Source organism: Oenanthe melanoleuca, chromosome 3, assembly GCF_029582105.1.
Source record: "Oenanthe melanoleuca isolate GR-GAL-2019-014 chromosome 3, OMel1.0, whole genome shotgun sequence".
NCBI lineage: Eukaryota > Metazoa > Chordata > Aves > Passeriformes > Muscicapidae > Oenanthe > Oenanthe melanoleuca.
This window is the reverse complement of record NC_079336.1, coordinates 103887885-103904218: the sequence shown is the minus strand read 5'-3', so window position 1 is coordinate 103904218 and position 16334 is coordinate 103887885. Positions and strand designations below refer to the sequence as shown.

Genomic DNA, 16334 nt, shown 5'->3' with positions numbered 1-16334 from the left:
ATGTGTGTAGGGTGTGGGGCTGCACCTAAGGAAGAGACAAGCTGTAAAGCTTTGCAATAAAACCCTCTCTAAAACCTAAGGAGGTTTTAGGACCAAAGAAGTCATCATTAATACTTTCCTTCCAACACATTCATGACATAGGCATGTATGTGTGTTCATGGTGAATACAGCAGGTCATTAAGATGACTGGAGCCAATTAGATCAAATTAAAACACAATAAAGACACGACTTCACTTACTTTCAAAATGGTCATAAAAAACATAATATGATCACATAAAAAAACCCTTTGTAACCCAGAAACCACTCAGAAGAAAAACACATAAATATGTGGTAAGTGGTTTTGTTAACTATAAAGAAAACCTTTCCCAAAGGAATCTGAAAAAGAAAAATATCTCTCAAGAAAAACAGGTCTTGGAGTTTCGATTAGTAATAACTAGCTTTGCTTAATTTTCAAATTGTTTTTTAATGTATCAGCAACAACAATGATTTAAAGGGATGGCAAAGAGCTGCTGCAGCTCAGTGCTGCTTCAGGAAATCCCTGGGTTTTTCCAGCTATATATTGCCTTCCCAGGAGGTGTCATGCAGTTTGGGCACAAGGCTGACAATAATGTGAGGCTTCTCATCTGACATAAAGAGTAGAAATACATCTCTGCTGGAAAACTTTCCTAACTTTTATGAGTTTATATGCCATTAATGACTGTGTCACCTTAGGCTGTACATTTTTTAACTGAAATTTCATCAAACTTCAGTCAATCATGCATCAACTGTGGGAGAAGATCAAGGATCTTGACCAAGTGAGAGTTAGCAGCCAAGCTAGTCTTCTCTAAGCAACCTGTTTTGTCCACATATTGTTCACTTTTACACCTTCCTGTCCAATTTCCAGACATATTTTTGAATTCCCAGACTTACCTTTTACCAGAATAAAGAGGGAGGTAGCAAACTAAACAACCATCAGAAGCATACAGAGGAAAGCAGCTCTTTAACCCTCAGACATCAGAAATTTAGAATAACTTGTAATAATACTTATGTGTTGTTTTAGAAACAAGGTAATAAAAATAAGTACACAAATTTCTTTGGGGAATCCTGGAAATCTGAAAAATATCCTTGAATATTATGCCCTGTTGTTCCACCTGGCCAGTTTCGTAGTACAATAGAGTTTTTGAGTTCCATTTCTGCATAAATCAACCTTTTAATTACAGCTCTGCAAACTTATCTCCAAGAAAATTAGGAGACATTTAAAAATCAGTACCATTACAGCCTTACTTGAAAATAATACTCTGCAAATATTCATCTTTTAAAGACTGGAAATCATGTCTGCATAACAGAAGCACACTTTTTAATCTCTACTTTTTAATCTCCACTTTTTAATCTGATTAAACAAATTTAAAAGCTGATTCCTCCTACTGTGTTTAATACTAGCACTTCTCCAAACTACTTATTTCACAGCAGGAACTGTCTCAGAGCACATTCACATTATTACTCCAGGCTGATCTTGGACCAGAAGACTTGCTATTATATGCTATTTACTCAGGGACAGTGCTTAAAGTACTAAAAATGTCAAGCAAACAGAAAAAAATATTCTAAATATTACAGATTTATTATGAACATAAACCATTGTATTAGAAACTGCCTAGCAAGGTGTCTCCACCAAAAGTCCACCTTTCAGATTTACTGATGGTTGGTTCTAGCCCATATTAGAGGCAGTAAGATTTTATTTTCCTAGCTTTAGGGGTTTTATTATCAGACATTTTTCAGAAAAAGAAAGAAATTGTTACTAGACTTAGTAACAATAGAAAAAAAGTTAGTTTGGGGGTCCTTTCCTGCCTAGATCAGGGTACCACATTCTGGTTTTCAATTGTTTTTAGGCCTGTTAAATACCAGGCAGAATGGGACTCTATTTTCTGATGTGTCCTGACAGGGTCCTTTTTTATAGTGAACCTCTGCAAGCAGATAACAATCCACAAAGCTGTTATGGACCCCTCGTTCCAGCCATAAACACAATTTACATCCAGACCACTTTCTGCCAGTACAGCCAACTGAGACTATTAATCAAATGAGAAAGAAAACAAGCATTTGTAGAGCTTTAAACAGATACTGTTCATCTGTTATTTAAAGCATGTCAGAATCAGAGTACTGCTCAATGTTTGAAGATCAGCTGTACAATATTTAGAATGAACTGTTCTTTAAGAGGAACAACAATATGAAGTACAGAAGTTAAATAACTGATGATTGGTCTGGGACAGCATTAAAGGAAACTGTCTCAGAGCAAAAGGCACTGCCTTTTTCAGCCCTCCAGAGCACTATGGAAACTTGGGTGCCTGCAGAGGTGTTTGCTGAAAAACAACAATAGATGACATCAACCAAATTATGTATTCAGCAAATAACTTGGTTGGCATTTGGGGGGGCTTTGTGTAGGCTTTTGCAGCACAGGAGGCAGATGGTGATTACACTGATTTCTGTAAAACTGTACCGAATGTTACATTAACTGGTAATTAGAAAACTCTATTTGACTTCTATTTTCCAACAGAATACCTTTTGGCATAAAAAAGTGTATATCTTGAAAAGTTCATAAAGAAACATCTCCAGGCCACAGACATGTTAATCTTGGTCTGTTCACATTATTACAATAAAGAGCTGAGGAGAATTAGGAACTATTGTATATATTCTCTCCCTGAACATTTGCTGTTACTTGTGTATTTCACAAGCTGATTTCTGACTCAGATGCACCAAGAACAAATCACAGCTTATATCCTACATCTTTGCATTTTTCAGTCAGATATTATTTTTCAATTTTTCCACTATGAAGAAGTTATTTGTCAGACCAGTTCTTATTTAACCTAAGCAAATACAACAAAGTACTCAATAAAAATACAATAGATCATAAAGGAGATGGCCAGAGTGGTTTTTATTTACCAACTACTGCCTACCTAACAAAGCATACCTTCCCCTCAGTGCCAAACTTAATCCCAGCTTCCTCCAAGTAGTTTATAAAACAAAGCAATATGCTGCATGATCTTTGAATACTAAACCTTTTTTTAAGATGGAGTCCTTGCTGAAGCCCAAGTCCTGCATCATACAGCACACACAGGCTGCTGCATCCCAGGGCAGCTTTGCTGAATTCAGCAAACTGTTTCCAAGAAAAGAATTTCAGGACCAAGAACTTGAAATGGGAAAATCCCAGGGGTAGGAAATGCAATTGTAACATTTTAGAATTCTGTTAATAACAAAAAAAAACCCCACCCAAACACAATTCAACATACTAAGAAATGCATTTTACATTTACTATAATTGTTTGTCCAACTACATACACAAGAAGAACAGAGACAACAGAATAAATAGTTCACTACTCAAAAAAGTGTTAATTGATTATTGTAGTTGTTTCTCCTATCCACAAACAGATCAATGAAAAGCCAACTGCTTGTGAAAGTTGGAGGTTAGCAGTCAACCATAACCTTCAGCAAATTGCTGGCACACAGCCTTGGGTCACAGCAGATCAGGATGGGAGAGTCTGCACCTCCTGTCACAGAGCTGCTTTGCTCACAAAAGTCAAATGCAAGAGTTCCCACTGTTAAACTGCCATACTATTCAGACAAAGTGACAGAGTGACAAAAGATATCCACTAGCTTTACAGCTGTCTAAAATATGAAACCAGTCTTGACTGCTTGATCACTTTCACATAAATGGTTTAAAGTACAATAATTTAATGAGCAAACTAAAGTTTGTAGAGGCAAAAGTACAAGAAAACAGCATTTGGTGAGAACATGAATACATTTTAAGGAAAAAGCTAAGAAATCAGACTTTTTAATTCTCAGCCTCTGCATGAAAATTTTATGTTTCTCTCCCTATTGATGTTAAAGGTATCCTTTCCCCTTCTCATGTTGATGCACAATCAAATACAAATAGACATGGCTTTGATGCAATTTCAATTTCTAAGAATACTGATTAAGAAGAATATTGGCTTTTCCCCATGCCTGGTTACAGGTTTTATTTCCAACTTCAAGTGATAATGGATTTTCTAACTGTTTTGGTTATTATTCCTTCATGAAGAACTAAAGTTTTCCTTTAGCCTTCAAACAGGATCCCATTTTTCAAACCCAACTCAAGCAATCCCTTGAACTCCTTGATACTTTGTATTTAATTTCTGTCACTAAAATACATGGGAGGAATTGTGCACCTACTATGGAGCAGCTTTTCTGTCCCTCCAGAGATACTTTTTGGTTAAAGGTGAAGAATTAAACACTAAACATCCCCACCAGAGTAAATTATGATGTGTCATCCAGCAATCCTATCCCTTTAATGGGAATCTGGTGAAGATTTGGTATACAAACCCAACCTAACTACCACATTGAAACTTCCTCAACAATTTCCTTGACCTCTAGTCAAATAAGCCCTTCATAAATGATCATTACCATGTCATAAAACTATATATAAAATATAGCAAACTTTTCTTGCACATAGAAGTTACCACTGTCAAGGAAATAATTGGAAGCTCTCATCATTGTCATCATAGCAAGAGCAAAAAAATTGCTGGGAAAACAATTTTCATATCAGATCTAAATATTTTTGAATGAGCCATGTTCCTGCTGCAGCCTGCATATCCCCCCAGATAAATAAAAGAGAACTTGAATTCCATTTTTATGAAGTTTGCAATACTTTCTTGGTATTTATATCTTTGTGTCTTAATACACTATTCTCTGAGATCCTAATTTGCAAATATTTCCTACTTCATATTCTCATATAATAGACTGGCTGACCAATGTGCTGTCAACATGTTAGTGTTTTCCAAGACAAGCTCAACATCTACACAACACAGTCAAATAACCATCTTCCTATTTGAAACAGGCAGAAAAATTCTGACAATTCCACTTTCAAAGTGCAAAAACTTTCCAGCACTGAGCTACACTCTGTTGAAAGCTAAAGTGTGACAGATGCCTTCACAGTAATTGCCAATCAGACACTACACAGCAGCTGAAAACACAATGCATCACTTTGATCTCCTGGGCCCTCAAAGTATTCACAATCAAGGAATCTGCATGAAGAACATCAAATATGCAACATTTCCAAAAACTGTCTCCACGGAACTTAAATATGATAATGTATATTTTGTTCATATTTCATAAAGCATTTCAAATCCTTTATTATGCATATGAAAGGATAGGTTTTAGCTTGCAAAAAACAAACATGAAAGATGCTTTATGTTTTAGAGCCATGTAAGTTTCCATCGGATAACACAGGTGAAATAATCGTTTAGAGAAGCCTGAATTGCTTTGAGGGGAAGACATTATTACAGAACACGCTTAATTAAGCCCCACTGCTAATTTTATAAAATGAATACCCCGTTGAATTAAGACTAGAGGGAAATGAACTGTGCACACCAGCCACAAAACAAGAAAAGGAAACAAGAGAGCAGAGAAAGGCCTGACTCACATTTTGCAGGTAGGTCGTAGCCACAGGTGATTTTGGCCTGCCCAGTCTCACAGCCGCTCAGGTTGCGACACTCGGCCACCAAGCAGGGCCCGGCAGCTCGGTGGATGCAGCCATCCACTGCAAAACAAAACCAGGATGCATTAAAAACTGCTTTTTATGTTGTCTTCTCTCATGGTCATAAACATTTACTGCCCCCTTTTTACACCCAACTGATCTGTAAGTTGATATCTAAATATATACAATTCTTTATTTCAATGAGTTTTGCAAGAAACAGTGTTTAGTCAACCTCTGCTAATTGAAAAGGAAACATCTAGAAAATGTGAAGTAGAATGAAAGTTTCAGTATTAGAAAAGGATCATATTGAAGGCTCTAAGAAATTCTCACTACAAATTATGAAAACAAATTTGATCCCCACCTAAATGCCAAACTCTCTTTTACAACATACTTCTGATACTTCTACAACTGTGCAGGTCATTAATGTCACCATTCTACAAATGCCTTATATAAAAATTCCAAGAAATAATGCTTATTGATCTGAAACAAAAAATACTTTTGAGCTTTTTTAATCTTTCCACTTTTAAAATTTTGCATTATTCATGCAATATTTTGGAGTTGATTAAAAAATAATTACTAAAGGTTGCAATTGCAGCTAAGTATGCAAGAAAATTAGTAGAGTACATAGATCTTATTACCCTCAGGAGCCAGTAAAAGAATAAAACAAGGCTGTTTTATTGCTGGCACAGCAATTCTGCTCTCTCAACATGCAATCCAAGAAATCATTTACTGTAATTATAGCAAAAAGTTTGAGAAAAAGGATAGAAAATAATAAAGGAAGTAGTGTATGCATGAACTTATTAATTAGAGTAAAGCCCTAATTCAGCAGCAGTTGTGGAGTTCAACTAGAAAAAATAATTTTCACATAAACTACAACATCAACTCGAAAGGTAAAATAAGCTCAAGTAGAAAGGCTAAACAAACACTTGTGGAGGTAAGAAAGGAAGAGTCTGTATGAACATCATTGAAGATTTATTTCAGATTTTATTTTAGATTTTATTTCAAATTTAACAAGTTCAAACTTAGAGCTGTGCCCTGCAGCACGTTTGAAGCAATTAAACCAAAACAGGTTTGGAAAGCCAAGGGGGGGATGAGTTTTCAGGAGATTCACATCACCTGGTCACAGCAGGAGCTGTGCAGCTTTCCACAGACTCACATTTGGGCAACCCATGGCACTCAGTGCTCCCACCGACCACACAGGGAGAGGGGAAACTCCCTCACCCTGAGATCAGCAGCCCTTCCTACCCTCAGGCCATAACTGGTTTTATAAGGTGCTGAGTGTTTCCTGAAGTCAGGCATCCCCAAGTGGGGAGGCAGACAACATTTTCAAATGGATGAATCTGTCTTCTGCTAAGTGCTAGAAACCTGATTGTCTTTTCTGAAAAGTTCTGTACCAGAGTTCATATTCAGGTGACACATTAAAATTGGATATGCAGTTCCTTGTAATACTCCATGCCCATCCTGGACACATTGCCACTGATTTTCAAAATAGTTTTTGTAGTATTTTATATTAGAAAAGGATAACTAAAGAATCATGCGATACTGCACTTTCAATAAAATTTTCTAAAATTGTTTATTGAAAAGACCATGGATGCTAAGCCCCCAGCTGTAAGCACATTGCATAATCTCTGTCCCAAGACACCAAGTTCTACCTCAGCTGAACTTTTGTTTTTAACTTACCCAAAATCTCAGCTCAACAGACTCCAAGATGCTACTGCAAGAATAATATTCTGTAACACTGGGGGGAAGAAAGAATGTTTGAAATCTATCCTGGGCTCATAATATCCAATTTAATTGTTTTAACCCAATTATTAAATGCTTTTCCAAACCAAGCAGGATAAGTAAACCAGTATGCATTGAAACCTCAAGTGTATTTTTATAAGCAGCACCACCACAATCTTTACCAGCCTTAGTACTTCCTGAGACACCAACATAAAAACAACACAGACACTTAGGACTTTCTCCATGATTATTTACAGAGGGAGAAGTCCTGGAATACTGGACAAGCACTCAAGTCCATGCAAGGATTCTCTTGGTGGCTGAGGAATCATTTCCACCCCTGGGATCCTTCCTGTCCCCAACAGTTTGGCACTGTCCTTTGAGCAGTGTCTGTGCAAGGCTCAGCTGCTCTCTTAACTATATAAACCAACCTCTTCTTCCCCAAACTCCATTCACTTTAGCAACAAATCCAGCTCAGAGCACAGCCAAACAACAGGACCTGCAGAAGAAAACCATCAGCTCTGCCAAGGAAGTGGAAGCACAGGTTTGCCACTTGTAAATCTGTGATGGATTCAAATGCCCAATATCAGCATTCCATGTGTCAGAGCAGCTGTAATCACACAGGAGGTCCCCTCCCCATCCAGAACCCCTCTCATGTTGGAAGGGTGCTCTTTATACCAATATAGCTGTGATAAACATGGTCTATCAGTAGTTTCCTGGAGCTGAATCCACATGTCTGTGTCCAGCCTGTACAAGCAAAGAAGCTCCAGAAGGATGAAGGAATAATTGAAAAAAATCGAATTCTTAACAGAGGAAAATCAATTCTATCACAACCAATCCTGACATATGACAAGGAAAATGGAAGACATCTGCCAGAAGGGAACAAGTAGACATGCATACCTCCCTTATAAAGATGGCACAAGAGAAAATGATTGAATACCCCAGACAGGCTTAGATGGAAGAGTAGAAATTAGCATTTGATATACTTCAGTGACTGATGACATGGAAGAATGAAAGGAGAGGGAGAACACAACCAACAAAATCGAAATCCAAACAGCAAACCACCCAAAACTTTCATAAAAACCTCTTTTTCCTACCATACTTTATTAAATACATGAATAGAGATGACCTCTGGCCTACACATGCATTTTTTATTTCATAACTAAATAACTCATGCTAGAAATACTCCATGTTTCCAATAATATATACACTTCAGAACTTAAGTTAGATAATTCTTAAAGTAAACTCCAAGCACTGAAATATATGGCCAAATATGTGCATAACACAAAGTAAAATAATTGCAAAGGTAGAGTAGATTAACAAATCTGATTCTTCAGCCTCTGTTAAAACATGTCTTAACCACATTAATTAAGAAAAAACCAGGGAACAGGCATGTACAAAATATTACATGAGATATTCTGTTTTCTGGAAGTGTGCACCAACTTGTAATGTCAGTGTAGAGAGAGGCAAGCACTATTAACAGGGAAACTTAGTGGAAATTACAGATAATGACAACAACCTCAGGAAGGAAAAATGATGGTCAAAGACATTTTTTTATTCTGTAGTAATGAGGAAGAAATTTACATGCTAATAATGGCATGCTGCCAAATTAATGGGGAAGAGAAGAACCCTTGATATATTGGTTTCAGATATTTCATCTGTATTTTCAATTTTCAGTTTGCTATATAGATGCTTATCTGCATTATTCCAAACAGATCTGGGAAACATTAGAGCATATCCCATTGCCATTATGCAACTGGCTGAAAAACCCAGTCCAATCTGATTTGACATCACATGACAGTGATGGAATCCATAATGAATTGTGCTTTCTGACTGCTTTCTACAACCAATAAAAATGTGATTTCACTTTGAAACCCTGCCTCACCTCTCAGTGTGCCTCTTTTCCACAGGCTGCCTTCCTGTCCAGGTTCATGGAAATCACATAGATATGCTTTAGGTCATTTTCATACACAAGTGACCTGCCATTTAAAATCAGAGGGAAAGATGTGGGAAAACCCCACAGATGAAACTGCCAATCATAACTGAAAGAAATCTCATCTCTGATCTGCATGCTTGTCAATTATCAGTACTTGAAGGTACTAAAGAGAGGGCTCCTAACTATCCTTACTGTGGAAGAACACCTTTCTCCTCTTCTTCCTCCTTTTGAATAACTGCAAAGACTTAATGAAGGCCAACCTGTGTTTTGAAAAGTGATCATGTTACCCAGTGCCTTCATGTGTGGAGAGCCCAGAAAAACCTGGGTTTCTGTATTTCTTGTTTCACCATGCTTGGGTGGACAAGCACATGGAAGGGGCTTCTCAGTTTTGAAGACCTACAAACATGAACTATATTTTGAGGGTTAAAAAGTGGCTCAAAGAAACTTCAGATTCAATTCACCTCTATAGTTCAAGTTGTTCATGCTTGTGTAAAGCTATTAAAAGTAGTACTCTAATTTCTGGGTTTTTTCATGACAAATAATAGCTATTTCATTGCATGCTTCCATAAGTTTCAGAAGCCACTGGGGACAGCACTTTGTTCTCTCAACAATACACCAGAAGCCATTAATGAAGAAAAACTATTTTCAAAGCTCCTGCAGTCAATGGCATTGGTTGCACAAAGAAGTCAGCTGAAAATAATTGCTTAAAATACACGAAAAAAGTCAGGTATCAAAATAAAAATCCTACACAAAAGGACAGTGTTAAATAAAAGTATGTAATCTTTGACACCATATTTCTCCCTGTGCACTGAAGGACACTAACAGGTGAAATCCTTTCTAATTAATTTATTGAAAAACAATTGCATTTGTGCTCCAGAATTGAAGGGTTAAAGTTACATAGTAAAAAAACTGGCTAATTTACTGGTATACAATATAGAACAAACCTATTTCTTACAGAAAATCTCTTAAAATTGCAAATGAAGCAAAAGCACAGGAAACACAGAATTAAAGGTATCATGGGATGCTGCTTAAAAAAAAAAAAAAAAACCTCAGCAAAACTAGCCTTGCAGTGCAGATGGTAATAAAAAAGGGTAAGGTAATCTAACACCACAGCAAAAAAGACAAACTCCTGCAGGAATACTAAGGCCCAAATTTCTTTTGTGACCTTGTGTGCAAGGCTGAAAAAAGTGAAGCTATGATGTAAACAACATATGCAGATTTATTGTGTTACATTTCATGAATCTGTATAGCCTTTCTTCCATAGTAATTCCTGTTCTCTGGTGCTTTTTCTGATTTTCATTTCTCGTTTTTAGTAGGAAATTCATGAGGTTTTCTTATTTAAGAAAGTCACCTGTGCTTGATATATCTCTGAAGTTGTACTGCTCTTCCACATGGCAAATGCCAGGAGTGCACAAAAGCAGGAAAATGTCATTGCATTAAATCACTGCTGGGGACAGAAGAGGAAACTACTTTATGCCTCCCTTTTTGGGGACCTTCCAAAAATGCCCATTGCAAGGATGTGTGTGGCAACCAGAAGGAAAACAAACAAAAAAATCACAAATAAACAAAAATAGAAAAACAACCACTCTGCAAAAAGCCACCACTGAACCCCCAAGTAACAATCCAACTCACAGAACTCAATGAACCAACTCACAATGGAACCCAGCCTCATTCTGCTAAAGTACCTCTGCAAAGTTCATTGGAATCACCTGCTGCCAAAGTTGTAACTGCACCTCTGAGACCAATGTCAAGAGGAAGTAAATCCTGCCCATCAAGAGACAACAGGTGCTGGTCTAATGAACAAAGGTGGGGATCTTAAAAAGATCATAACACAGATGCCAGTCCACTGCTGGGAGCAGCAGTTTTTATTACTGAGATGGACTCTGTCATTGAGAAGTTTAATGAACTGAAGGTTTTTAATCAATGCACCAGTTTATAGGCCTCCAACATGATTAATTTTAAAAACTTAGCAATTATATGGTATTTTCTGGCCAAAATCTCAGCGTTTAAAAGCATGTTCTTAAGCTTTATCCTCAAAATCTCTCCATTTTAAATACAGAAAGCACGGAGGAACCATTTATTTTGAGATGGCTACTTGCTGAATTTGGTTCACATTTCATCACAATCTACATTTGTGTTCCTTAAATATTCTTACTTTCAGAAACTCTTGGTGCATGCACCTAACTTAAGACCAAAATGAGACCTGCAAGTCTTGATGCTTAAACTACTGAACACCTAATGTATCAATCCACATTCTCTGTGCAGTGCCTTCTTTTCTTAGGAATCAACATTCTGAGGCTGCACAAGGGATGTTCCAGCAGCTAGGATTACAACTGGGGATCCTCCCAGCCCCAACAAACCACGCTGCAGAGCAAGTTTAATGAAAAGTAGTAATAAAAAATAATAAACCATTATTCCATAGATACTGCAAGGAACAAAACTACTCGTAACAAAGGCAGGTGTAAACCTTATTGTTAAGTCAGACATGGGAAACTTGTATTTTAGAGTATTGTTTAGCTGAAATCCTATAAATGTAGCATTACAAGCCACCAGTAATTGCCTGCCACGGTGAAAAGTACTAGAAATTAAATTTTAAAACCTACTGGTTGTTTTAAGAGAAGGTTGACCTTATCTGGATGCAGTTCACAGTCAAGCATAGTAAAAGCAGCTGAAACATCCAACATAATCAATGTCCTTGCCATAAACTGACAAAAAGCCCATATGGATAAAGAAATCAACAACAATTCAAAATAAAGCTCACCCATGGATCTCTTAAAATTTAAGTGTCCTACCTTTATTGTACACAGCCAATTATTCCTACTTTGACAGAAAACAAACCAACAGGAAACTCACAAATTTTGGAAAGTATTTTTTTTCAGTTAAATATCTCAGGATACCAGAAACTCATATTAAAAACAAACAAAAAGCCAAGTCAAAGTTGTCCTGTCATGCTAGCAATGATGATTGGCAAATTCCTTCCATAAGCAACTGAACAATGAAGAAAGTGTTTGTTTATCTCACACTTATGACGTCATTTTTCTTAGTCTTCGAGTGCTCTGCTCCAATTTTGCAGATGAGAGCTATAATGTCAATAGGATTCACACTTTTGTCAGCCCACTCAGGCAGCATAAGGGCTCAGAGAAACACAGGGCTGATAAACCTGTCTGAATGTCACACTTTTGGCAAGGAAGAACAGTAGGAAAGGCTCCAATAGTGCTTCTCCATTTTTTCCCAGTCCAAACTGCTGACATTAAGGCATGTGTGAAGGAGCCATTCACTTCCTTTTAATTGTGTTAGTGTTGAGACACCTGACATGCCACACTCTTTTCCAGATGGAAAGGAGACAGCTAAGCCTAAATACCTCCCGGTAGCGAGTGCAAAAACTGCTTGTTGTTGTTTACCAAGGAGGGAAGTGAGAAGTCTGGAGAAATTCAACCTACTCTGTGCTATTAAACCAAGCTCGGCTCTCACTCCTCCCAGCTCGCTCCCCCAGCTTCCCAAAACAGCTATGCAGAAGGTGCAAGTTGTTTTAGGTGATATCACCCTGAAGAAATGGGTCTGGGCACTCCAAAATCCTTTCCTCAGCCTCCTGGGCAGCCACAGTACTTTGTTTCCATCTGGATATTGCACAGATTGGAAAGACAACAAAGGTTTATCTACATTTCATTGCTAAGATGCCCAATTTGTCCTGGATTTTTATTTATGTTGCTGTGCTATTATTACAGGACTGTAATTTCTTTAGCAAATATCCATATTATTGCCTTCAAAATCTCCCTGAAACCATCTTTGCCATGATGGCTATTAAGCTATTGAAGACATTGGGCTGCTAGTGTCATACCAAGCTCTGTGTGGTTGAACTATGGATTCTTTTTCCTCCTGCACTGCTCAGACACTTTAAGTTAAACTCAGAGAAAGGCTAAAGGAACAAGTATCTGATAATAATATAAAAGCATGTCTTATTGGGCAATGAAAATCAGATTTCATTTTTTAAAAAGCTATTTACTGATGTTCTGATGTTGCAATAAAGAAAACAGAAATGGAAAACTTGCTGTCCATCTGTCTCAACAACCTATGTCACTTGATGGCCAATGAAAATGCTTAAAAGAAGAGGGCAAGAAAACAAAAATAAATTACCAGGGCTTCCACAACACTGGAAAAAATCACAAATGTGAGAAAAATGTCCTTTCTGTAAGACTATGGCCTTGCTTTTTACCTTGTGGTTTTGGCATTTTGGTTTGGGTTTTTTTTTGTTTTGGGTTGGGGTATGGTTTGAGCATTTTTTAAGGGTCTCAGACTCAAACACGCTTTTGAATTTGTATCTTCCAATTTTATGTAGTCTTCTGTGTAATGCACACAAGGAAATTAATACCACAGGTTATTCTGGGTAAAGGCATATTGCTAACATAGAAAGCAGAATGAAAATAGACAAACTTTCTATAATCCTTAAGGAAGTTTTTTTTTTGGGGGGCTTTTTTCCACCTCATTTACAACTCATACAGCCAAGTGCTTCTTCTCTGTTGTTTGATGTCTACTTTTCTTTGGCTTTTTTTGTAATACATCTTTTTCTTCTCTGTACATTTCAGCATTTTAGAGCTCAGCACAAAAAGACAGGAGACTGCAGTGGTGTGCTCCATTACTTACATATTTTTTGAAAATACTAAGTGCATGGGCTGGTCAAAGCAGATGAATTGTGTTAAGCCAGAATAGATATTTGCATTATTTGGAGTACACTTATTAAGCAGTCATCGTGCAGTGATTATACAAATTTATTCACTATGATCAGCCTGCAGTTGACAGGCACAGGTCAAGGATTTAGATGGAGCAGGCTATCAAGTAATAATTGTAAAATGACTGCGTAAAAGGAAGCCTTGTAACAGTGATGCATCCTCACAGCCCAAAAGGCTTTGGGCACGTCATTCCAGAGAATTTTAAAGGTATAGTGAAAACTTAAAAAAAAAAAGTGTAATGTTAACCACTCTTTCCTCACGAAAATGCAAAGGGAGGTGATAAAAGCCCTTCTCGACAGAGAATGTGGAAGGAAGACATTCTCACATAGGTCTTTGTGGATTTGAAGCCTGAGGGCTTCCATAAGGAAATATGACTTCTAATTAAATATAACTAATCCAGACATGGGAGAAGGTGATTTTTCTCTTTAGCCATAGGGTGCAGCAAGCAGCAGAACACTATATATCACTGCTGGAATGAAAGAATACATTAAAGCTTCTGAGAAAGCCTGGGAGAAGACACTGAGCCGGAGCCAGACGAAGGAGGTACAAGGTGAATAGCTCCACTTCTGAAAAATCTTTCAAAAGAAAGGTGAGCAAATCTGCCAAGAAAAAGCTTTCATGATTTACAACTTCAAATATTACATCCTATACAATTTTTGTGAGCAATTTGATTGATTTTTTCTTTAAGAGCCATCTCTTCCCTTTCCCTCTAACCAATACAGGCTTAGTTTGACCATTCACGAAATCTTCCTGGAGGTTTCCATGATATCCCAACTGTGAGAGAGAGAGAGAGAGAGGGTGAAGAAAGTACCAGAGGAAAGGTCAAGAAGCAAAGTACATTCAATGCTGGGCATACTTCAAAGGGGACTTAAAAAAACCATGGGGATGGTAGGAACTCTAAATTAGGGCAGCAGCTGGAATGCACAAAGGAGTAAGACTGAGCACCAACAAAGGAGATACTCTCTGGCTCACAGCAAGGCTTTACAGGAAAACTTAAAGTTATTTACTGAGGACCAGCTGGTTTTCCTATTTCCTGCACCATTTTCACTTCTGCTAATTCACTTTTATTGGGAACCATTGAAAGGAGAAAACTTGGTTGAGATACTTCTCAGTTTGCAATCACAGAAACATCCTCTCAATCTGGAGTGCTGTTTCAAACCAGATTAATTAACAGTATTAATTATACAAAAAATTGCTTTGCAATAGGTAAACCAATTGAACATATTACAATGTATTCTAAACGGAATAAATACAAGGGAAGAAAAAGGTAAACACTAGATTAACCAGTAAATTATGTATGAACAAGGTTCTTTCAGACAGCATTTTAACACAAGCCTGAGATGCAATTACCCATAAAAACAAATATTCTCAAATATTCTTTTCTTTTGTTGAGAGGCTGTGACAAATCATATGTGCAACAATCAAGAAAAAGATTGCTTTCTAGATCTTGCCAAAAGATAACTTAGAAGATCAAGGACACAATCAACATTTAGCAATGCTGAAATATCAACTTGTTCAGCCACATGCAAAAGTATCACATACACTAAATACAACTTCCCCTGTAAATCCAGTATTGTATCCTGATACAGACTCACACTGCAAATCAAATACAGAAGAGAAACTATTTACTCACACTAATACTCAGATTGCATTGCAGAAACTGACAAATCAAATCTATAAAAATATTAGATTTATACCTCAAACTATAAAAAACCACAACCTTCACACAAAATTCACTGTATCTACAGTATCAGACCATGCCTTCCTTTTCCACTGCTGGACAGATTGTCACTGACAGCAAAGTTCTACTTCCAAGGTAAATGGAAAAGCCTTATACTAACTTAGGATTAGATATATTCAAAATTATCTAGTGGAAATTAATGACAGAATAATAATGAATAAAAAGAAAAAGAATAAAAACCCTTGAGTGTTTATTTATTTATTTAATGATAGAAATAAAAACAAGATAATGGCAAAGCTTGAGATAACATGCCTTCCACATTGGCCACTGTACTTGGGGGTTATCTGCAGTGCAATCACTTTGGACAGAAATAATATAAAAAACCTGAGAAGGGTGCAAAGCCTGATAACGGCAAGCAAGCTTCAGAGTTAAATGCAAGACTGATTCCAAAAGTTGCACGGGGAGCTTCTCTGAGCTGTTCCTTGCCCAGCCCTCCACAGGGCCACACCACAAGAGCCCTTTTAATCAAGTCCCACACAAGCTTTTTTAACCTACAAAAAAGGTAAACCTATAATTAATGAACTTATTACTTATCTGAGCCGGCTGCAACCCTCCTTATGCTCCATGAGTTGTGGGAAGGGAAATTAAAGTACTAAGCACAGCTTAAATTTACAATCTAATAGTTTTCAAGTAAGAAACAAGACATCCCACACAGATGGCTATATTTACCAGTTTGGTAATTCCCTCCCAAATAACTTTATGTTTGTCCTGAAACACCATTAAAGCATAG

General features: G+C 37.2%; 1 protein-coding gene across 9 annotated transcripts in view; it reads right to left on the bottom strand.

Moving 5' to 3' along the window:
- MACROD2 (mono-ADP ribosylhydrolase 2) overlaps positions 1 to 16334 on the bottom strand; it is an 841709-nt gene that overhangs the window by 577478 nt on the left and 247897 nt on the right. For all 9 annotated transcript variants that reach the window (XM_056486344.1, XM_056486346.1, XM_056486345.1 and 6 more), the window contains exon 5: positions 5428 to 5544. In XM_056486344.1, coding sequence (XP_056342319.1) covers positions 5428 to 5544 — 117 coding nt within the window. The remainder of the gene's footprint in view (positions 1 to 5427; positions 5545 to 16334) is intronic.